This window comes from Grampus griseus (assembly GCF_964374135.1).
Source record: "Grampus griseus genome assembly, chromosome: 3".
NCBI classification, from domain to species: Eukaryota; Metazoa; Chordata; class Mammalia; order Artiodactyla; family Delphinidae; genus Grampus; species Grampus griseus.
Window position 1 is genome coordinate 61236634 of NC_139019.1, and position 24907 is coordinate 61261540.

At 35.0% G+C, this 24907-nt stretch overlaps 1 protein-coding gene across 6 annotated transcripts in view; it reads right to left on the reverse strand.

Moving 5' to 3' along the window:
* The window catches only part of AP3B1 (adaptor related protein complex 3 subunit beta 1), a 283649-nt gene that overhangs the window by 64269 nt on the left and 194473 nt on the right, over positions 1-24907 (reverse strand). For all 6 annotated transcript variants that reach the window (XR_014296557.1, XM_082651961.1, XM_082651959.1 and 3 more), the window contains exons 21-22: positions 18253-18325; positions 10071-10177 (exon numbers count right to left, since the gene is read on the reverse strand). Coding sequence is in view for 5 of the 6 variants with exons in the window: in XM_082651961.1 (XP_082508087.1) it covers positions 10071-10177; positions 18253-18325 (180 nt within the window). In the remaining variant the exon portion in view is untranslated. The remainder of the gene's footprint in view (positions 1-10070; positions 10178-18252; positions 18326-24907) is intronic.

Sequence of the window (24907 nt, forward strand, 5' to 3'; positions counted from 1 at the left end):
ACAGATGACAACCTGAACAGAACTCAAATTTTGATGTACTAGCTTAAATTTACAAGATAACTTAGGCAGAGCACATGTTCAGTGAAGCATGAATGCCAAAATCTTCAGAAATAAATGAGTTTCCAAAATTATGTATTTTTAAAAACTTACTCTGAATATTTTCAAGTGTACACAAAAGCACAGAGAATAATATAAAGAAAAACTAGGTGCTCATCACTAAGTTTCAAAAAGTTATCAACATTTGTCCAATCCTGTTCAATCTAATCTTTTGCTCTACTTTTGAATTACTTAAAGGAAACTCGAGATATGATCTAATTTCATCAGTAAATATTTTGCTTTGTATATCTAACAGATAAAGACGTGTCAAGAAAACTTACAATACTATTACCATACCTAAAAGAAAAAAAATTCCCCCAATTTAATGTAAAATACAGTATTCACATTTCCGTGACAATCATATATATGTCTTTTCAGAGTTGGTTTGCTTCAATCAGGATTCAAACAAGATACACACATTACATTTGGTTGGTATCTCTCTTAACCTAAATTATGCATGTTAAAGAAGAACTTACTGAAAAATTTTTTTTTTTAGCAGAAGTGTATAGTAGATCTGCAGTAATAATTTAGCATTTGGGGGAGATATTTATATATTCAGTAATGTGGAACAGCTGCAAATGTAGAGAAATAACCCTTTATTGATAGGCCTATAAAAGCTGTCTGTAATTACATTCCTGAATGATCTGAATAACAGTGTGTCTGATATATTTTAAGATAAGTGGCTTTTACTTTTCTTTGATATTAGGGTCATATACTGTACTTATCTATATTTTTACTCCATGTTCTCCTCTCTCTGGTAATAAATTAATTTCTTAGTGTTAGTTTGGCATGTGCCCTAAAGCTAAATTCATTTTCTTTTCCTTTGCAGAGAAACAAAGTTTTTCTAAGTATTACAATAATATATTTCATGTTTAGGCCAGGTTCCTCATGTTAAAAGGTTAAATACTAATAAATAATACTTAATAGAATGGAAAATCAATTCTCCATACCATGCCTTGTCCTATGTTCAGAAATTTTCTGGCAAGCGTTTTAAAGAGGAACAGAGGCAACAGAAGTTAACTTGACTGATGTATGAATAAATAATAATTAATACATGATTGGCCAATGCAGATTTTAATCTAAGATATCTTAAAGCTTAAAAACAGTATTTTTCACTGCAAATATCACAATTCAACACAAGCAACAAAATTTGCAACATGGCAGTTGATAGTAGCACAACGTTCAATCAACTTCGAATGTGGAAAATAAAATTGCCAGAAAAGATTAAATCCTCTTTAAACAAATGGTATTTTAAAACCTCTTATTTCCTATTGTAGTAATATAATTATAATAAATGAAAGCTAAAAACCATAATCTTAGGAAAGAATTCTCAAGTGAACTGCCTCAGCTCTGAAGAGGGAACAGGAAGGGACAGCAAGGGACAGGAACTATTCACCATAAAATAGAAGGAAGAGAAAAAGAAAGGCCCAGGCCTTCTTTACCAACACCTCTTTAATCCTTCCATTTCTTACAAATTTATACACATATTTTCTTTTTTTTGATGGTGACCTTTTTTTTTTTGCCATAATAATTACTAGTTAATTAATAACTACAATTATCATCTGATACAGTGGATTTTTCATTGTGGAGAATTCATTTCTTAGACTGGCATATATTTGCTTAAGCCAAATAAAAAATATTTTTATAATAAAAAGCCTGCAATTAAAAATAACAATGTCTTTTTAAAAAGTAGCTCCTAAAAAAAAAAAAAAAAGGTAGCTCCTTTTAATAATCTAGGAAAGGGAGAGATGATAATGGTCTGTTACTATGAGACCCCTGAAGTAGCACAGAAATAAAAAGATGAAGCAGTAGTATGGCATACCGTAAAGGTTAATTTAAAAATTAAAGCAACTCATACCTAGAAGAGAACTGAATAAAAGAATAAGGTGGGACATGGCTGGGCGATGGAAGCACAAAATACTGTCAAAGTTTAATTAAAAAATGTTTTCAATTTAAGCAGACCCAGGCCAGTGACTTTTCATTATTTTTAACACAGTTCCATGACTACTGACATTTTCATCGGAACAAATAAAGGATTTTTCCCAAATTTAAAATGACAAAATTATTTTTAATTTTAACTTATAATTTCTTCCTCCTCTAAAGTCAAAGAAATTTGATCTTAGCTGGACTTGTCTCTTAGCCTGAGGCTTAAATACACCTTAAGTTTTTAAAGTATAAAAAAATATATATTAAAAAAATATAGTTCTTCCACCATATTAGAAAACAATCTTTATCACAGACATATTATCATTTGTTTCGGGAATGAGACTACATATTCATGAAATGTCTGGTACATGACTTAGTAAAACACTTGTATTCAACAAAAACTCTCTCAAAGCAATCTGTCCTTGTAGACAAACTAGAAGGAAGCTGGCACTCTGGCAGTAGAAGACAAGCAGACTGGAAAACAAAACTAAAATGCCCTAGCCTAGATCAATTTTAAAAAAGAGAAAGACCTACCTAAAAGTCCACTTCGGAGAAATGGAAATCAAATTTGATTACAACTGTCCATCACTATGATGTGCAATTATCCTAATAATTCCAAATGCTGGTAAGTTTCAAACTGAGAAAATCAGGTTCTGCATCATGAATTATGGTTTGTTTTTTCTTCATATTGTTTTAAAACTGACAAAGTAACCTCTGTGCCAAAAGCAGGTCTGATAGGTACTCTTGATTTTCCAATTAATTTCCTATAATACAAATTGGGTCAGGATCTCATTCCTAATCATGGATAGTTGTAACTTCAGTAGTTGCCAATCTTTATCAATAGCAAAAGTTATAAGCCTACTTTCCAGCTATTCTTCTATATTCCTTAGAGAAGCTTCATAGAACTAATCAGATGGTGAAATTGGCTTGTGTATAAAAAAATGCCTCTACCTTGCCTCACTCTGCCTGCCTAAGGGCATTACATATGGGTTTCCTTCTTACCTTCAGCCTGTAAATCCTTGAAGGGGTTGGGGGGCCTTAGTTAAGTGGCTTTTTGGTCTTACTGACAGTGTCATCTTTTCGCTGGTCACAGGAAAATTCCATGCTGGCTACCCACAATAACATGCACAGACCTCAGTTTAATGCTGCTGTTGCTACTGTCTTTACTGTGACATTGTGAGGCTTTATTTCTTCATTAAGTGATGAAGTGATGCTCCACAGCACCAATTCAAGGAAAGCAGAAGGTGAACAGCATGTACTCAAAATTATCCTTTTACTTCTTGTTAGAGGAAAAGTAGTTCAGATATCTAAATTCTAAACAGTGTTCAATGTCAGAAGTTAACTCCTGCTAGATCTTAAGCTACTATTGTATAGAAGACTGTGGAGTGTAGCCAATATAAAATAATAGTGTTTATGTACGGAGTCAGAGAAATAATGACAACTTGTATCTATAGAAATACCCAAAGGGCAAAACTATGTTACAAAATGAAAGTACTCAGTATACTGTAGTTACACACTTTTGAGTCAATTTTTCTTTTTTCTTTTGTTCTTACTCAGCTGGAAACTCCCTGAGGGCAGGAACCTAGCCCATCTTGTACACCACTATATCTTTGGCACCTCCTCATATTCTGGCCTGAATAAACACTTGTTGAATGAATAAAACACTTAATTGGCATATGTGTAGTAAGGAATCTGGTCTCACTTAAAGAGAGATCTGGACGTTGTTCTAGCTCTTGAGAAGTAACCTCTAAAGCCTTGGAATCTCCTGAGTAACGGGAGTGCCTTTATTATTCATGGTGGGCCCCTAGGGGACCATATTTGATAGTTTATGCCAACAGTGACTCCTAGGGGGCCCCTAGATAGCTTTGCTAAGCAGATAACTCAAGATGGAAGCTGGCCACACCAGAAAGACCCACCGTATGATTAGAGTGTTGAGGCTCTGGGCCCCTGATATCAGCCTGACCTGGAGGGGAGGGTGGGAGAGTGAGTTCAACCATGAGGCAACAATTCAGTCAACAGAGCCTATTTAGTAAAGCCTCAATAAAAACTCTAAGCTTGGTGAGCTTCCCTGGTTGGCAGTACTCCTGTATATACAACCAACTTTGATTGACACAAGGAGGGTAACCCCGAAGCTTTGAGTATGAAACCCAACCAGAATCTCCTCCATCCGTCTCTTCCTTTGGTTGATTCTAATTTGCGCCCTACTGTGATAATAAAACTGCAATCCTATGTAGAGTGCTTTCCTGAGTTCTGTGATTGCTCTAGTGAATTATCATACTTGAGGGTGGTTTTAGGAAACCCTTAAACTTGCAGTTGACCTCAGTAGTCTTGGACAGATTTATCAGTCTGGAGGACTCTGCCCTAATATCAAGTTTGGCTACCTCCAAGTAGCATAGTGTATTAAATTGGGGTTTCCTTTTTGCAACTCTGGTGTCTCTTTCATGGACTGTTCTTGGAGTTACTTACTACTCCTCAATATATTACCACTGTACTCTATAAAGACTGCTTTTCTTAATGAACCTTCCTACAGCCTCCTAAGTTAAATTCCACTTAGGGACTGTGATCCATGAGGATCAAATTGGTTATATTATGGCAGCTAAGTCGGTGCTTCCTCACTAATGTACCACAGACGGGTTAGAGGTATGCTGTGCTATTGCCTCTGCCATTAACCTCAGAAAAGTCAGGTGGCACCTGTGGTGACTGGAGCTCCTGGTGTGGTTGCCTTCCATCTCCTGCAGCATCTCTGTTTACCCCAGAGCACACTACAAATATTACCACTTTTCTATATGTACCAACACATGAAAAAGAAATCATTACTATAATTTTCTCATGACAGTATGTCAACATACTTCTCCAGCATCAGACTTGGTCTCCCTCCCCTTCTTTTCTCCCTCCCCTTCTTTTCTCAACCTCTCCAGAAGCCTAATAGTCTGAGGATTGCTATTTCTGAGTTCCTGGGGTTTGATATGTAACAATTTAGAAACTCTTAGCCTAACAATAATCTAGTAAAAAAAATTCACTAGTAATTCACTAAAAATTCAGTTTGTTCACTGAAACACTATAGCAAGAACTAAAATGTTTATTTTTGGCCATCTCTAGGCCAATTGCCAATTAGTCTCATGGAAGACTGAAATAAATACTGTGTTTATACGTCACCTGTATCACACAGTTTGAAAAAATAAGGCCTTTCCTTACAATGATTATAATATTTACTAGAAATTATGCTTTAAAAATCTCTGTGTTCTGAATATACAATTCAAAGGGTAAAAACGAATAGTGAAATTTTTCATTTGAAAAATATTTAGTGTGAAAAAGGAAATGTTTTTTGGATTTCACTGTAAATATTTTGGTAATTTCAAAAAATAAAACCTACCCATATTGTACCAAACACATAAAGAAAATAAACTTAATAACTCACTGAAATAAATAAAAATCATCTATGAAACAAAAGTCATAACATAAGCTAAAAAATGTTTCACCTATTTATTTTCATGAACGTTCAAATCATCCCGGCATAACTAATTTCACTGCTTCAAAATTCCATAGATTCACAGAATATTAGGGTTAAAAGGAAACATGGAGGTCTACCTTGCCATCATTTTAGAGTTGAGAAAACCAAATGACTTGCTCAATATAATTAGTAGTATTGATTCAGAAAGACAGACATTAAACATTAGATGTCAATAAAAAGGAATCCTACTCATTCATATACATGCTTACCCTATTAAAAAATGGCTGCTTTTAGGATAATATATATATTACACCTTGACTAGAGAAACTCTGGAAAATATTGAAAAATATAAAGAAGAATATAAATCATCCATAATCTCATCACTCAGAAAACCTCTGTTAACAGTATAACACACTTCCTTCTATTCTTTCATTTTCCTTACATTTTAAAAGCACCGTGTGAGTATACAATTTTATAAAATTGAGATAAAATAAATAATATTTTGGATTCTGTTTCACCACTTAATTTTATACCACATTTTCCCACCTCATTCAAAGATTTAATAAAAACATCTTAAAGATTATACAATATTCTAGGGCTTCCCTGGTGGCGCAGTGGTTGAGAATCTGCCTGCTAATGCAGGGGACACGGGTTCGAGCCCTGGTCTCGGAGGATCCCACATGCCACAGAGCAACTAGGCCCGTGAACCACAACTACTAAGCCTGCGCATCTGGAGCCTGTGCTCCGCAACGAGAGGCCGCGATAGTGAGAGGCCCGCGCACCGCGATGAAGAGTGGCCCCCGCTTGCCACAACTAGAGAAAGCCCTCGCACAGAAACGAAGACCCAGCACAGCAAAAATAAATAAATTAATTAATAAACTCCTACCCCCAATGTCTTCTAAAAAAAAAAATCAGGGAATACTTAGTGTTTAACATGTATCAGGTACTGCTATAAGCATTTCATATATGTTGATTCATTTAACACTAACAACAATCCTGTGAGATAGGTAGCATTATTATTTTTATTTTACAGATGGAAAAATCTGAGGCACCAAGAAGTAAAATGACCCACCCAAGGTCTCTCATTTTGTAAAGTGGCAGAGCTCTGATTTGAACGCAGGCTGTCTGGCTCAAGAGCCTGTGCTTTTAACTGCTATATTAAACTGCTTTGAATGTTTGCAGTTGGCACATGACTGGGGGAAGAGACAGTAAAGTATGCTACCAGCTTTAATGGGGTGAAAGCCAGGGATGCTAGATGCTCTACAATGAACAGGGCAGACTCATCCAATAAAAATTATACCACGTTCCTCACAACTTTCAAATGTCTGGTTGGACATTCATGAGGTGAAAACCTGTTCACCTGGTCCTAGAACACTTTCCATACCAGTACAAAGTAGTTTTTTTGCAGGGTGAGGTGGGTCATTACATGGTTTTAATGTACTCAATTTTCCAGGAATAACTACCAGAAAAACTGTTTGATGTTTTGGAAAATTATGTTATACCATGACCCATGGTATTTGAGTTGCTAATACAATAATACACCTCTATCAATTTGCATTTATGGCCACCAGCGTCATTTAACTACTTCACTACCTTTATAATGTAGTCATGGTCAAGTATTTATATATCAATGTACTATTTACCATAAATTATTTTTATTTCTTCTTTCTATTGAATTAGGGCAACATGTTGATTTTTAAATTGTGGATGTACCCATCTTTGGATCCTAAATTTGATTTAGGATCTAAAAGACCCCTATATTTGTTGAGGTCCCATACCATTATTGGGGGTTTTAATTTTTGAGGACTTTTCTTTATTTCCTCTGATGTCTTTAGTCTACTTCTTTCTAAATTTGTACACATAATGAGAAAACTTACAATTTGGCTGATTCGTCTTTTGGTAGGCGGGCCTCTCACTGTTGTGGCCTTTCCCGCCGTGGAGCACAGGGTCCGGACGCGCAGGCTCAGCGGCCATGGCCCACGGGCCCAGCCACTCCGCGGCATGTGGGATCCTCCCGGACCGGGCCACGAACCCGTGTCCCCTGCATCGGCAGGTGGACTCTCAACCACTGTGCCACCAGGGAAGCCCCTGATTCGTCTTTTTAAAGTACCATTTTGAGAGCTGGAGGTGAGATCAGGAGTCACGACATTCTGCACCAGAATATTCAATTTATCTCTACAGGTTCTACTTTTCAAAGTTCCACTTTTTTCTTTGTTTAAAGTTCTAACTGTTTCCTTATTTGACTGTTGCTGGTGAATTTCTGGTTGCCATTCTTATTACTACTACTTGTTTGATCATTTTGTTAGCTTTTGGGGATGAATGTTGTGATTCTCTTCACTTGGCAGTTCTTTTTAAATAAATTTATTTATTTTTGGCTGCATTGGGTCTTCGTTGCTGCGCACAGGCTTTCTCTAGTTGTGGCAAGCAGGGGCTACTCTTCGTTGCGGTGCGCGGGCTTCTCATTGCAGTGGCTTGTCTTGTTGCGGAGCATGGGCTCTAGGCGCACAGGCTTCAGTAGTTGTGGCACGTGGGCTCAATAGTTGTGACTCGTGGGCTCTACAGCGCAGGCTCAGTAGTTGTGGCGCACAGGCTTAGTTGCTCTGCAGCATGTGGGATCTTCCCGGACCAAGGCTCAAACCCATGTCCCCTGCATGGGCAGGCAGATTCGTAACCACTGTGCCACCAGGGAAGTCTCTGACAGTTCTTTTTTTGCATACTCTTTGGATAGAGTGCTTTTATTTTCCTTTGAAGAGACCATCCCAATAAATGTTTTCTTTAGGATAAAAAGGTGAATCCTTCAATTACTCTGTGATGAATGAAAACTTACTACAAGCTTTTCTAATCTCAACTGTATTCTTCTTATAGCTAATAAACTATAAGAGTCTACTCAGGGTCCATTATCACATATCATATCACTTCCAAAAATATTAGCTAATATTTATTGAGTGATGACAACGTGCCAGTCAGTGTTGTAAGAGCTTCACATTTATTATCTCATTAATCTCGCAAGAATCCTGTGAGGTAGATATTATATTCATAGGAAACTGAGGTGCAGAAAAGTTACTTACCAATTTGCCCAAGGTCACAAAGCTAGTAAGTGGCAAAGCAGGGATCTGCATCCTGGTCATCTGATATCAAACCCAAGTTATTCAAACCTTATTGTCTCCCAAGGTTTTAGGGGCCTCCTTTCCCCTCAAAGACTAACTATGCTTCACTATAGATTTTTTGATTACCACTTTCTCTTTACAGCTACTACAAATGTTCAATAAATATTTATTACTTAAATAAATGAAAGACTTTACTGCTTTCCCCCCATCTCTTCCAATGTGTCTTTTCCTTTTAGCAACAAGAAGGACAAACTAAAATCCCAAATACTGTTCATACTCATTTCTGAGCAGTCAAGAGATAATCACTTTCTACAACTGAAAAACATTATAAGTTTAAGAGTTTTTGCCTATACTTTCTAACTGAGCTGACCAAAGCTGAAGAGAAATGCATGTAGCTCTTTTGAGTATTTCGTTGCACAGCCCTGATATCACATTTGCTTTGAAGGGGGAATTTTTTGTAACGCTGTGCAAGAATTAGGTACTTTTCTTTCTTACCTCTGGCAGAAGCAGCTCTATGCTCCCGGGCAGTTCAGATCACCAATCATGTACCCTGCAATGCCCTACCGGCCCTGGGAACCACTGATACACCAGATCTAGTCAAGCTACCTGTGTGCCCATCAGAACTTACTGTTCTATCTCTTAGTTTGTCAGATTCCCGACATCAAATTAATAGGAGGTCAAGCATATCGACAGATTATGCATCTTAGGCAACATGCTTGATTTAGAGTGAAAGGTCAGTGGATATATAATGCTAACACAAAAAAGATTATTACAGTTTCAGATACGATGACAGGCTGATGGTTTTGGCATTATTTTGAGATAGGCAAGCCTCTTGCCTCATTCCAAGTCATACCCCATAAGTAACATTAAAGAATTTTTTGAGAGACACCAAGGCATGTAAATAAATGTATGAAGATAATGTAAAGAGAAATACAATACTGAATTTTTTTTTTTTAATACTGAATTTTTAAATGAAAACAGTCAGGTATTTTTAGTAGCCTATGATAGAAGAACAGTGTTGTAGGAATAGAATAATTATGGGAATGAAAGTCTGTTAATGTAGACAACAATTTTTATGGCAGAATCTATGTATATAAACTAATTCAATGTGGAAAAGAACCCTTGTATGTTAGAGATATATAACAGTACCAGAGAAAAGTGTACACATGATAAGTAAATGTGGATAACAAGGAGAAGTAAATTGAGATGATAATGGTTTGGACAGAACAAATTAAAGGATATATGTATAACTGATTCACTTTGCTGTACACCTGAAACTAACACAACATTTAAATGAACTATACTCTAATAAAAATTGTTTTAAGAAGATAAAAAAATGTTCACAAAATTAAAAGGCCAGATTTGAAACAGACTTGTTAGAGGAAGAACTGTTTGAGACTAAGAATCTACTTCAATTATTTGCATTTTAATAAAAAAGATGCAATGGCATCACTTGAAAACTGAGCTAATGTATTTTGAAAATTACTTACACTGATGACTGATGAAGAAGCTGACAAGTTTAAACCTTCAAGATCAGCTATCAAGCTTGGAGAAAGAGCTGGGGTGGGACGTGCAACTGGAGTGGACACTGGGTTAACTATAAGAAAAGGCTCAAATTAGCAAATGTGCATGAAAACTTAATTCATATTACTAAAAGCAACATTTTTATTTTGCTAGTAAATCTAATTAAATTACTTTGATTAATAAATCTATGACAATTCTATTTAACATCTTGATTTAGTCAAGTTATTATAAAGTCATGGCAGTTAGTCTTAGCTTTCAAAACATAATGGCAAATCCTATAACAAAATAAGAATATAAATATCTTGAGTAATAGTTTTTGAAAATTTTTATCACCTAACATTATCACTAACATTAATCACCCAGTAACTTCACTAAAAGAGGAAGGTAAAGAAACATTTTTTCAGACTAATGTAAAAATAACTATAGCTTTCAAGAGAGTTCTCCAGTTGAGTTATAAGTCTTAAAAGAGTGCTTATTAAATCCTTTCTCTATTTTATTCTCCACTGTAATAATTATAAGGGGCCCAGACTACCTAATTCCCTTCTAATTATACTTTGTCAGCAAAAGCTATGCGCTAGATAGAAATGTTTGATTCTAAAAAAAATCTGAAAATCTTTTGTAAATGCAAATCTGATCATGTTACTCCCTTGCTTAAGACTCTTCAAAGGCTCACAATTGCCTACATGATAAAAGTCCAACTCCTTAATTAAATGCGCAAGGTCCTCTATGATCTAGCTCTGCACTGTCCAATAGAACTTTCTATGATGATGGAAATGTTCTGTGGCTGTACGTCCAACATGATGGCCACTAGCGCACATACCGAATGTGCTCTTGAAATATGGTTAGTATGACCAAAGAACTGCATTTAAAATTTTAATTAATTTAAATAGCTACATGTGGCCAGTGGCCACCATACTGGGCAGGTCTAGCCAATTTCATCAGCCAATTTCATCTCCAATTTCATCAGCCACTCCTATGTTCTAGTTCTACCAAATAAGAGTTCCCAAGATTTGTTTCACGTCTTAACCTTGTATATCGTATTCCCTCTGCCTAGAAGGTACGTCTTTGCCTTGCTCACCTTGCAACTTCTACCCAGTAAGATACCACTTAGAGGGAAAGCACAGACTGACTCACTTAAACACAGCTTATATGTGCCTCATTTGTTCCACAGATATACTTGGACACACTTCTACAACCATACTTCTCTTGTAATACAAATTTGTGTCTTTACATATTTTCATTTCTACTGGTCTGTGTGAGAAGACTTTGACACATTAATTTTTAGTGCTTAGTAACTGCTCAACTATTTGTCGAATGAAATAAAATTCAAATGTAGAAAAAGTTTTAGCTTCCAACACGTTCTCATGCTAAAACAATACTATAAAGGAAGTAACGTTTACTTCACATGACATCACTTTTCAAAGCATCTTTTTCTCACTTTAGTCTCACAACATCTTGTAAGCTAGGCAGAACAAATGTTAATTCATAAAGTTAGCAATAAATATTTCTTGAACAAGAGAGCAAGGGAGAGAAAAAGAAGTTCAAGATACAGTCCTTGTCTTCAAGTGACTTAAAACCTAACTGAGAAAAAAAAGATACTCATGCTTGAAGAAGAAAAAAATACAGTCCATAAGTGATACTGCCAAAAAAGAAAAATTTCAAAGGAAATCTTAAATAAAATCTCAACATACACAATACAAAAAGCAGAGTGGAGACTGGGTGGAGGAGGGAGTGGAGCCATTGGTTGCTCCCTCGCACTCCTAAAGGAGTTTGCCCTTAGTGTGAAGCACTGCTACAAATGCCCAGGTCTCCTCAGACATATGTTGAAAACCACTAACAATTAGCAAGTGACATAGGGAATCGGAAAGAAAAGAAGAATCAATGGGGATAGGGTGGTAAGAGAAGGCTTGGTGAGTAAGAGGGAATGAAGCCCAGTTTTTAAGTAAGGGTAGCATTCAAATAAGAGGAAAGGAAGAAGCTGGTTACTTACTGAAGCTGGTTAGTTACTGAATGAGATCATGTGAACAAAGGCTGAGAGGTGGGGAATTATAAAGCTAAAGGGGTTGGATTTATCCTATACACCAAGGAGAACTGTTAAAAATCTACCAAGACGAATGATATGACATATGGTACTGCAGGATGATTAGTCAGAGGCCAGTGTAAGAGACAGGCTGAAGAACTGGAAAGAGCACTCGGGCTGGCAGTGAGGAGGAATTTACAATAGTTTAGGCATGATGTGACAAGGACTAAAGTAAGATAATGGTAGTGAGCAGGCAGAAGGGGCATTTATATAAAGACATTGCAAACTGAGGCACAGGGAGATTAAGACTTGCAAGATCATGAAACAAGTGATTGGTAGAACCACTACAGGACTAGAGATTGGATCTTCTAATTGAATCAAAATGTGTTGCCTTTCCATGCAACATGTAACTTTTCTGGTGGGTTCTAAGCGCATTTTGTTCATTTGTTTGTCTATCCATCCATCCAAAATATTAGATGATCATATAAGGAATAAAAATTGAGTAAGAAATAGCCTCTGATTTCAACTCTAGCTTGGCTAAAGACATAGAGAAGAAAAAGACAAGAGAAGAAAAATTCACACCAAAGGTAAGCTTGACTCTTAAAAAAAAAAAAAAAGACAAACTTTTATTATCATTTCAGAAGGCAGAAGCTCTGGCATTAAACAAATGATTACACATCTGTTAACAGGTCTGGCAAGATAAAAGCTGGCACTGAAGGTTTATCCTAAATTGGATTCTGCAGCCAGTTGACTGTGGCAACTTAACGTGTAAGAAACAAAATGACTCTATGTAGTTTTTTTTTTTTAATAACATGCATACAAATTAAAATTAGATAACATTTCCACCTATCAAATTGGCAAAGGTAATTTTTAAATACAAAATCCAGACTGGTAAGGGTAAAAGGAATCTGGCACTCTCACATTACTACTGTGTAAGTTGGTACCAACTTTGTGAAAGGCAATTTTAGACAGTAGAATTCTTCAAAGCCTTTTTCCCGGCAATTCTACTCCTGGGAATTAATCTTAAGGATAGAGTCATGGAGATAATGCAATAATACATTTATGAAGATGTGTGTTGTTCACTGATTATGACAGTAAAAATGGAAACAATAGTAGTTAATTAAACAATAGTTTAATTTCCAACAACAGTAAACTTGTTAAATAGAATTTATTACAACAACATAAAGGATAACCATGCAGTCATTAAAAATGAAGTTGTTAAAGAATATTTATGGCAAGGAAAGGAATGTGCACGATAAAAACAGAAAGAAGCAAATAATGAAACAGTACCTCAGTACAATCCAATCTGGAGGGAAAGGGATTTGCCCATGAAAAGAATTTGAGCTGATTTGTCAGAATGGTAACCCATTTTCTTTTCTTTTTAAAACTTTCTACAGGGGCTTCCCTGGTGGCGCAGTGGTTTAGAGTCCGCCAGCCGATGCGGGGGACACGGGTTCGTGCCCCGGTCTGGGAGGATCCCACATGCCGCGGAGCGGCTAGGCCCGTGAGCCATGGCCGCTGAGCCTGCGCGTCCAGAGCCTGTGCTCCGCAACGGGAGAGGCCACAACAGTGAGAGGCCCGCGTACCGCAAAAAAAAAAAAACAAAACAAACAAAAAAAAAACTTTCTACAAAACACTTTCTTTACTAAAGTATATTTAATAAAGTAATTATACATGTTCTTCTGATCAAAGTTATGCTTTAAAATCTCAGTAAAACTTTTAATATATAATGGTTATATATATAACCATTTTAATATATAATGGTTATATATATTGTATATATATATAAAACCATTATAATGGTTATATATATATACACACAACATATATAACCATTATAATGGTTTTATATATATATAATATATATAACCATTATAATATATAATGGTTTAATATGAAGTTATTTAACTTTTTAAATGTAATTTGCTGCTGTGGTGTCATCATCTCCATTACAGCTAACTCTTATATCAATATAATATTCATCATGTGCCAAGCACAGTTTTAAGTACTTTTACATTTATCAACTCATTTAATCCTCTTAATATTCCTAATAAGTATTACTATTATCCCAATTTTATAGATAAAGCAACTAAAGCACAGAGAGATAAAGTAACTTGCCCAAGGTCACACAGCTAGTAAATAATAGAAATGGGATTCAAACTCAATCTAGCTCCACTGTCCTCTTAGCCACTCCACTCTACTGTCTCTACTACAGTTTATTCAACAGTATGCCATCATAGATCATAAGACTTATTTGTGGCATGATTATTGTTGGCTGATAAAATTTTAAAAAGACTTCAGTTAGTTGTACTAATAGTGTAATTACATAGGTTTATATTTCCTATAAAAGGATGCCAGAATATGATGCTGCTGCTTTATCCAACTGAGACCAACCACATGGTATGAGGTACTAAAAGATATTTTAATTTTCAGAAATATAAACTATGTCTGGAAAAAATAAAGTGTATTTCTGTCACTAAGCCTATCTACTGTTAGGCTGTATATTCTCCTACTATAAATATTTTCTAATGTATTATCAACTGACCCCATGAAACAGAGTCATATAATTCCAAAATCTAAAGATACTGTAGAAACTTTTCAGCCATTCTTTTTCATTTTACAAATGCATAAATGAGACAAATTAACTCACTTAACTGATTAAAGGCCAGGCCAGGACTAATGCCTGTGCTTCTGATAACACCCCCTCAACAGATGCAGCAAGGAAATATCAAGTTGCTTATTTAAAATCACAGAACTGTTTTACAGTAGAGCCAATTTATTGCCAGGGTTGCTAACTATACTGCCTCCTTAGAGAGAGATAATGATTATTTCAGGTAGTAGCAAGCTCTTTCCCTCCTCCATGTCTTTTTTCTCCTCACTCTCTTCTCTTGCCTCCAACTGCTTGACTAATTCTTACTTATACTCAGCTCCACCGTTACATCCTGCTACAGCTAGGTGGGTTAGGTACCCCAATACCTAACAGCATTCTGTGCATATCTCTTTCTCATTTCATTTATAATGTGGTAATCTAAGGGCTGACTTATCTGTTTCTCCCATGACACCTGGAGAGTTCCGTGGGGAGGGACAATGTTACGCCCATTTAGAATCTCTAGTATATAGCAGATTACCTAGATCATAGCAAGTGTTCAATAAACGTTTTCTGAATGAAGACACAGATAAATTGAGGACTTGCAGTTCTCCTGGCATGCAGTGTGTACTGAACAAAACATCTCTGTGGATTACGACTAGATAAAATGTAAGAAGTGTGTCTGCCTCTCCTTCAAAATTAATCTAATTCTCACAGCAGAGAACTCAAGCCGCTGGAGAGTGACTTTTTAGTTTTGATCAACAAACTGCTTGCCATGGACAGTGGAGAACTATTGTAGGCTAGTAAGTAGCACATAACGAAGTCAGTGTTTTAGGAACCATCATCAACAATTCTTTTCTCCCACAACACTCCACTTATTTTTATCTTTAAGCTTCTTCCAGAAGGCCTTTTAGCTTGTTAATTGGTTTTTGTCTCTTTCCTCATATTTTAACCATACTTTGCAGCTCTATTATCTCTCTTACATAACAGCTACTAGCTCAGGTATCTATGTCTCTTACTAGATTCTAGTCTCTGGAAGAGTATGACTAAATTCTATTCGTCTGTTCTAGCACCTAGCAGAGTACCTTGCGCTTATCAGACAATCCACAAACATTTGTTAAATTGACCAAAACAAAAAAAAAGTTTCAAGTGTCATTTCTGACAAATGCAAGATTACAAAAGATTTTAAAATAAATAGTTCTCGGGTATTAAAATCAAACAGAAATATACCCTAAGTTGAGTTAAATATAAGTTAGGATGAAATTTCCCTTAAAATGAAAATCTTATATTTAAATTCTTAAAACTTAATATTTAAGAAAACTTTGTTTCTATATATTATAAAAAAGCTTTAAAAAGAATCAAATAATAAAAATTGTATCATTTTACAATTTTCTCTTTTTTCTTTAGCTGTCAGGAAATCCAGCATCAAATTCAAGGAGAAAAGGAACTGGTGCACTCTAGTACCTTGTAACCTTTCCTCTTAATTCCATTTTAAATATGCCTGACTGTTGTTATTTTACAATTTAAAACTTAAACTTCACATATAAATGTAAAATATTCATTGTCACAGAAAGATACAAAGTAAAAGTATTTTTCTCTCCTCTGTCCCTGATTTAGTCTTATATCCCAAAGAGGCCAGAGCTATCACTGTTAAGTATTTCTTCTGTAGCCTTCCAGAAATATATGATGTACAATCATATTTGTGTTTGTGTGCAGGATACAGTTCCTCTTTTCCTCCTTTTTTACATAAGTGGAGTCATACTCTACATGTGTCTTATTTTTGACTTATAATGTTTCATACATACAATAACATAACTAGCATATAAAGATTTGTCTCACTTTTCTTAATGGTTGTATTAGACTACTGGTAGACATTTCGTTTATTTTCAGGATGCTGCTGTAAAAATAATGCTGCAATGAAATTTCTATACATACCTTTGCATACTTTATTAATTCAACAAATATTTACTGGGTACCCACTATCTGCCAGGTGCTGTTCTAGGTACTAGGAATAACAGTGAGCAAGACAGACAATAAACAAGTAATACAAATAGTTAAGATTTAATTTCATATAGTGAAAAATGCCACGAAGACAATCAAGAGTGACTTGTGAAGTGTGTAAGAGAAGGTGACTTTTGAGCTGAGATTTGAAAGGTAAGAAGCAGCTTGCCATCAGAAGATCTGGAAGAAGTGTTCTTAGCAGGGAAAACAGCAGAACAAAGGCCCTTGGCAAGAATGCGCCTAGCATATTTCAGAAATGCAGAGGAACAGTATGGATAAGAGGTAGGCAGGAGTCAGATCACCTAAGCTCTTAGAAACCTCGGAATATGGACTTTAAGTGTAAAATTAAGCCATTAAGTTAAAGAGTCTAAAACAAGGATGGAAGATCTGATTTTGCTAGTTTATCTATAGTATAAATTCCTAGAAAAGAAATGCTAGGTCAAAAGGTGTGTGGAATTTAAGTTTTGATAGATATTGCTCAAATGACTTCAAAAAACTGCACCTATTTATATGCCTATGAAAAACAAATGTAGGGTGCCTGCTTCTCCAAACCTTAACAATACTGGACGTTACTTTAAAAATCTTAGCCAGGAGGTGAGAAATGATGTAAATTTTAACATCTTTGCCAACAGGTATAAAATTATTCAAACTTGGCTCCAATTTTATCTCTAATTTCTCTGTTACGTATTTCTCAGTATTATATATTTTAATGTCTCTACAGTAGGAATTTGCCATGACTATTGGAAATAGGCCAGGTAAACAATATAAATAGAACAGCTCTATGAAAGAGTAAGACATAAATACATAACTCACCTCTAGCACAGGAAAACTCTATTGCAAAAAGACAGTAGTTTAATATTCAGAAATCTCATGTGTTGTTACTCTTCCTCTAATGCAAAATCTACCTACCAACAAAGTTAGTTCTATCTCTTTCTCACAATGCAGGAGAATTTAAAGGGAGCTGAATATACATCTTTGCATACTGGGTGGGCATATCTGTAGGATTCTAAGTTCTTAGAAGTAAATTTGCTGGGACAAGGATTTTTTGCAGTTAAAATATTGATACGTATAAATTACACTGTATTCCAAAAGGTTTGTACTCGTTTCTGTTCCCACCCTAAGTGCGGCAAGTAGAAGACGGTTGGTGTCCTTTACATGTCCAATTACATTCCTAATTCTCTACTTCCTTAAATTAGATGTCTTGATCTCCACAATCAACATTTAAAAATGTAGAAGTTGTGAGATACAGATAATTACTCGCTAAAGCAAGTATAAATTACTAAAGCAAAAAATCTTAAAATGAATTTGGTGCACTTTTATTTGACCAATTATATTTATTCAGGTGATACAAAACTGATATACTGAATGATGGAAAAAAATACTAATAGAAATAACTTTTAAAATTTTCTTGCCTAATCACATCCATAAGTCTTTCATAATAGTTTTTGATTTATTTTGAGACATGTTAATGAAAGATACTATAAAAATGAAAAATACTATTACTAAGTACAGAAGAAAAAATTTAAATTTCAATACTTACAATCATCTAGATCTAGAAGTGAAACATCTTTGGTAAGAGGATTTCTATCTTGCTTTGTTTTGTTTTCTTTCTCCTACAAAATAATAAATATTTCATTTATTGCATGTTCTAGTTAAAAAATCTATAAAGTAGTTTTTAACATTTCAAAACAAACATTTTTTCCTTTGCTTAGTCTTCCAAGGGGGGAAAAAATATCAAATTAAGCTTCTATATGGTTATGTGAAATGTTTTTTTGAATCAAAATTTTTATTTTAGTTGGCACGTGGTATTTCTTCTCTACCATGCAAACTGTTATTTTAAAATATTTTTTATTTAGAGATTAAAAAAGACCTTCAGAAGAAAATTTAAAAGTAAATTTTATAATCTGACAACTTTTTGCTAACATAAAAATCTAATGTGGCTCTTTGGTAGAAAATGTACAAACATTCTCAAAAATAGTTTTTAAACAAGTTGATTTAAGAAAAAGAAATGCTTGAACAATACATGCTTAGCTCTGAAATTGTCAATGGGCTTGTGATAGATTAGCCTTTCTGAGATGTAGTTTGTGACAGGCATTGTACTAGGTACTTTATATTTCAACACTGGGTTGCATCAGACTTCTTTTGCCAAAGGTATTCGTTAAAATCTATAAATGATATTTTCAGGCTCTTGCTCTTTAGGGTTGAAAAGAATTCATTTACTTTCTTTTCTGTTTTCCTTTGGGGAGACTAAGTACTCAACCATTTCTGCACATAGTTAATTAGGGCTTCCTCCACCACAAATTTGCTTATTCAGTCTACTATATTTTTGAAATGTGGATACCCATGGACTAGATCCCTAAGCCTGAGGTATTCACAGTTCGGTTAGAGATTCAGAAAAGACGCGTAACCTTAAAAAAAGAAAGAAAAGAAAAAATAAGGCACAGTACTGAGTAGTAATATAAACAATTAAAGACCAACAGGATTAGGGTATTAAATAGATGTATCTGGGTCACCGTTACCTTTATAATGTGTACTTTTTTTTTTTTTACATTAAACCTCTCAAATTGAAGGCCAAAACTTTTTTGCCAAAACATTTTTGTTCACTTATTCAATCATTCATTCATTCAATACATGTGTATAGAATTTTTAACAGATTCTGTGCTAAGCAATGGAAGTAACACAGCCAAGACAGTCTAGTCCCTGCCTTCAGATAACTTGTAATCTACCAAAGGAGTTTATATCTTATTGTTAATGTAAATTACTACAAATATTTTTGAAGTATTCCTCTAACTACAGAAAGGTATCACTAAAGCAAAGTGTACTTTACCATCATTTAAAGTCTACATGGTTTAGAGCTCTTACAACAGTGCATATACATGAACAAAAGCAATACATCAAATAATACATCAGGTAACATTTTTAAATGATTTTAAGTCCTGCTTCCTTTTTCCCTTATGTCAATATAAAGAAAAATTATTTTCAAGGATCATACAATAATACACATTATTAAAAACATCAGCATTGATTTTCTTCTTCAAAATATTTATTTCTGCCACTGAAAACTCCAAAGCATCTAGGTGGGTTTTAATTTTCATTCGTTATTTAAAAACAAAACAAATAATGTTTGCCCCTCTCTCCATACCTGAAATAAATAACAATTTCTAGGATTGGGGAAAAAAATGTTAGTTTTGAAGCTGAAATGTAAAAGTTGCAAGTAACAGAAAAAGGTTCAGAATGAATATGCCATCTCAACAAGAATAACATTCCTGTGAAGAAAGAACATATAACAAAAAGCTTATCACCATGTGACTTATCAAAATGCTATGCTGAGCACAATGGGTGTAGCTTCCTATAAGCTACAATGGTGCATGACTGTCTTTATGGAAATGTAACCTCCCCACCTGAAAAATAAGAAATCTATCAAATCAAGACAAAGTTAAAGCTGGAGGCAAGTCTATATACCTTATTTTCTACTTCACAGCCAGGAGTGTGTAACAATATCTATTAAACACACATCAGGTCACATACAACACAGGACAGAGCTGCATGTGAAACTGGCATAATCTCTTATTAGAAGCCTAAAACAAAAAGAAAAAAGGCTCTCAAAAGGACAGAATTTCATTGACTTTCTGAGTAAAGCAAATAACCAGCGACTGAAATACAACATTAGCAATAGATAATGGTCATTTCTACCGAACTGAAAAAGCCTTGCATTCCAAATCAAGGCTATAAAAAGCCTCGTGATGTGTTTGGCATTCCTCTCTTATATTTCATTTTTCATTTAAAAAAATCCACAGTAAGTTCAAAACATGTTCATACTTAAAGGATCTACTATAAAAATAAAAATCTGAATTCTGAACAAAGAAGTTAAGAGCCCTATTCCATCAAATATTTCTCCATTTGCAATTCATCTTGGTAATAGAGACAGAACCTGGGTAAATGCATATAGGACTTGAGGCAGGAGATTTTTCTTGCTCAATGCATAATTCATGTGCTCCGCCTGCAAAGTGTGTAAAATGAGAATTTCACACCGCAGCATGAGCCATGGAGCTGCAGAGAAAAGGCAGATGAAATCATATTTCACCGTGTGAATTTTATTTCTTACCCTCCCAATATTTATACAAAACCATCACTGACAAACCAAACATACTGACAGATCACCCACTGTTTCCATTGTATTAGTACTTGAGAAGAGATCAGGCAGAAAGATAGACAATTTGTTTTTGTATATTTTTTTAAATAGAGGATTAGGTTTTTAACAGCTGAGTGACTGTATTAGACTTTTATAAGGACAACAGTAACTGATCTTAAAATCTCACTACAAAAAAACGTAGTTATCAATTCATCATCCTCAAATCTCCATTTGTTTCCATGGTATTCGATTATACACCTCAACACATCAACATTTCCAAAAATGAAATACAAAGTCACAGGGTTAAGAAACTGATTTCTGTTTAACATATTTCATTTTAAATCATAAATAAAAGATCCTGGAAATACTTATTAAGCTCCAAATAATACAAACAAAAAATGTAATAATATACCTTGTAACGATTTTAAAAAATCTATTACGCATGTTCATCTTCATGCTGATTGGAAAAAAAAAAAAAGCAAGCAGAAAAGATCTGACACAAAAAGCACCAAAAATGCTTCCTAAGAGGAAACCATTATAAAGAGGTTTGAAATTTAAAACTATAAAACAGGATAAATGGTATGTATAGATTGTCAAACCCACACTATGCTTTGAAACCAACAAAAATTCAAGGCTTATTTCTAGCCTCACAGGGCAAGGTATTTGCATGAAATAGTTTCAGTTAGTTACCAACCAAAGACAATTTAATGACTCTCTTGCCTTCAAGTCATCTAACACATCTTACTTTACAAATCTGAGGCTCACACTTACACTGTGCTTTAAAATAAAAGTACACTGCCAGCAAATTGAGACTTCTATATAAGTTAAAAAGAAGTCTAAACTGTTAAACAAATCTTCCCTATTAGATTATACCTACTTCAATAAGAAAGCTTGCTTAATGGCATTCACTTTGATTTAAAGATCTCAATTGAAGTGAAATGATATTTCTGTTCTGAAGAAATTAAAATATGAACTAAATTGGAAAAGACATAAATTGAAAGAGGCAAGGCTTTGAATTGTCAGAGTAAAACCCAATATTCCACAATCTTCACAGAAGTTATGTAATTGCAACAATCATAAATACTTGGAAAAACACAAGTAAAACTTGTTTCCTACTTCACAAATAGGGCAGACAGCTAATCAGAAAATAGTTCCTTTCACTCTTATCCACAATCTATTCAAACCACATTTATACCCAAGAATTTTTCACACGGTAGATCTTTTATTGAAGCGTATCTTAATATTTACTGTCATCTGTACACTAGTCACAAGACCTGTGACCACTCCATGAAGCACGTAAAAGATTTAATTAGCTTCTTTGCACCTCTTAAAAAGGGGACTAGCAAAGTTTTGTGAGATCCCTATAATGTGTGAAAGAAACCACTGACAAGAGCATCTCAAACACTGCTAGGTATATACAGACAGTACTATTTTTCCCAAAGCTAGTACACATATTAATCTTTGATTCAAATATGGAAATGCTCTTAATGCTATTAGGTGCAAGTATATTAAATATATTATTTTTCCATCGATAGATTATTATGCTTTATACACAGTTTATGTAATTAAAATGCTGTTAATATTTATAAGGAAAATACATTAAATTATTCACAATAAATTACAATTATGACTTAACATTTTTATTTTTTTAATCACGGCTTATCTAAATCTTCAGCAGTTGGTGCATAGACACTGAAGATATAATCAGAACTACTCCATCAGTTAAGGTGTGAAGAGTGGGACTAACAAGGTGATGGTGGAAATAACTATAGTCAGTGGGAACACTCTAACTTACTGGCTGGTAATAAAAACACTGAAGTCTAGGTTCAATAAAGAAAAAAACAACCCTGGCAACTTAAAAAAAATATTTTAAATAAAAATTTTACCATCTGTTCGACACATAATTTTAACTACAAGCAGAATATAACTTAATTATATCAGTAAAACACAGGATAAAGTGATATAAATCTCTTCCTGATTTAATGTAGCCTGTATTACTAATTCTTTTCTCCACGCTTCTGTGTAAACAAACAAAGTTTCCTAAACACCGTGTGAAGTACTGAAAACACGGAACTATTAAAACTAATTTTGTTACAGGTATCATTTAGGGCAAAATAATTAGTTCATAAAAAGGATTAGACTCACATTAAAATATTTATTAAATTTGGTTCAGAAAAGAACATCTACAAAGAAAAATATGCTTGCCCATCAAAATAATTTTAACTGAAGAGAAAGATAATTTTCTTTGGTCATTACTGACAATATCTGACTTCAAACAAGGACATCTCCCAATCAATAACAGAAACAAACAAACATGACACCAGAATGCATGACGGCAGTTTCGTGTCTTATGGATATGCTAGGGTATGGTGCTGAATGACAAACACTTTCGGAACATAAACAATTCAACAGTGGTTCTCACCCTCTTGACTGTCCCTACACCATTCACATGAGTAATACCCTCTAGTCAGTAATATCCTTCATTCCATGCAGTCATTCTCAACTAGGAGAAGTGGAGGGACTACCCTTGATATAAGGCCACTTTCTCCTCAGCTTATATTTTCTGTAATAAGAGAAATGATGTAAAAGGAAGAACAAAGGCACAGAAACAGAAAAGCATACAGCATAAGAACCACAAATAGTCCACTGGGATTGGAACACAAAGAAGGTTAAGACTGGAAAGGTGGGTTTGGACATGCTAGCCTGAGGAGTTTACTGAACTCAAATGACAATGAGGCATCATTATAGTTAACTTTGACATTAATCTGGCAGCTGTAGAGAAGGACTGGGGTTGGGGAAGTGTCTGAGAATGACCAAAGGCAATGGTCTATGGGCAAGGTCATGAAGAGCTGATCTACAATGGTGGTGGTAGGAGAAGAAAAAACAGATATCAAAAATAATACACAGGATCTCTAAGACTTGGCAACTGTGTACACATATAGGATGAGGGAGGGGTCAAGGACAATTATGGGTCTACAAATCTGGGAGAACAGAAAGCACGCTGGTACCAAATGACAGATCATGTCTTTGGGCTATATTGGGTTTGGGAAACCAGCATTTCCTAAGAGGTCTAAGAATTTGGTTTGAATTTGGGAAGAAAAGTTACAGTTGTAGGGATTTAGTTAGAGATATTACCATGGAAGTAATTCAGATAAATGTTTTAGCTGAGGCTACAAGAGTTAATGAGGGACTTCCTTGGTGGCACAGTGGTGAAGAATCCACCTGCCAATGCAGGGGACACGGGTTCGAGCCCTGGTCCGGGAAGATCCCACGTGCCACGGAGCAACTAAGCCCGTGCACCACAACTACTGAGCCTATGCTCTAGAGCCCGTGAGCCACAACTGCTGAAGCCCACACCACCTACAGCCCATGGTCTGCAACAAGAGAAACCACTGCAATGAGAAGCCTGCGCACTGCAACGAAGACCTAATGCAGCCAAAAATAAATAAATTAATTTAAAAAAAAGAGAGTTAATGAGTTTCACAATAGTAAATTGTAGAGGAAAAAAAGGACTAAATTAATTCATATCAATTAATATTTTTGAAAAAAATGTGTACTAATAAGCACTAACTTCGGGGCAATGTTCACACTTGGGTGTCAGAAGGAGGTAAAAAGTGAGGCAACCAAAAGATTAAAGGGTCAGAAAAGTCAGAAGAAAAAGGATGCAGAGAATTTCAAGTAGTAGGGGAATAGTCATATAAAAAGACAGAGAAGGATAAACTAAGAGAAGGTCACTGGGTTTGGAGAAAGATCACGGCTGACTTTTTCAGAGAACAATATCTGTAGGAAGTGATAGGAGTAGAAACCAATTTAAAAGGGACTAAGAAATAATTGGGTTAAGAAGTAGTGGCTGGAGAATATCTAGATTATTCTTCTGAACTCTCACTTTCACACATTCTCTCTGTTTTTCTCTTCCACTCCCTTCCCCTCTCTTTAAATGCTAGGAAAGCCTTGAGTGCTTTGGTTGGTGCAGGAGAAATTAATGAAAAAAGAGACTGAAGGCACAATGGACCCAGATGATTATCCACAAAACAAGGCCAAAAGGAAATAGGACTTATTCTCG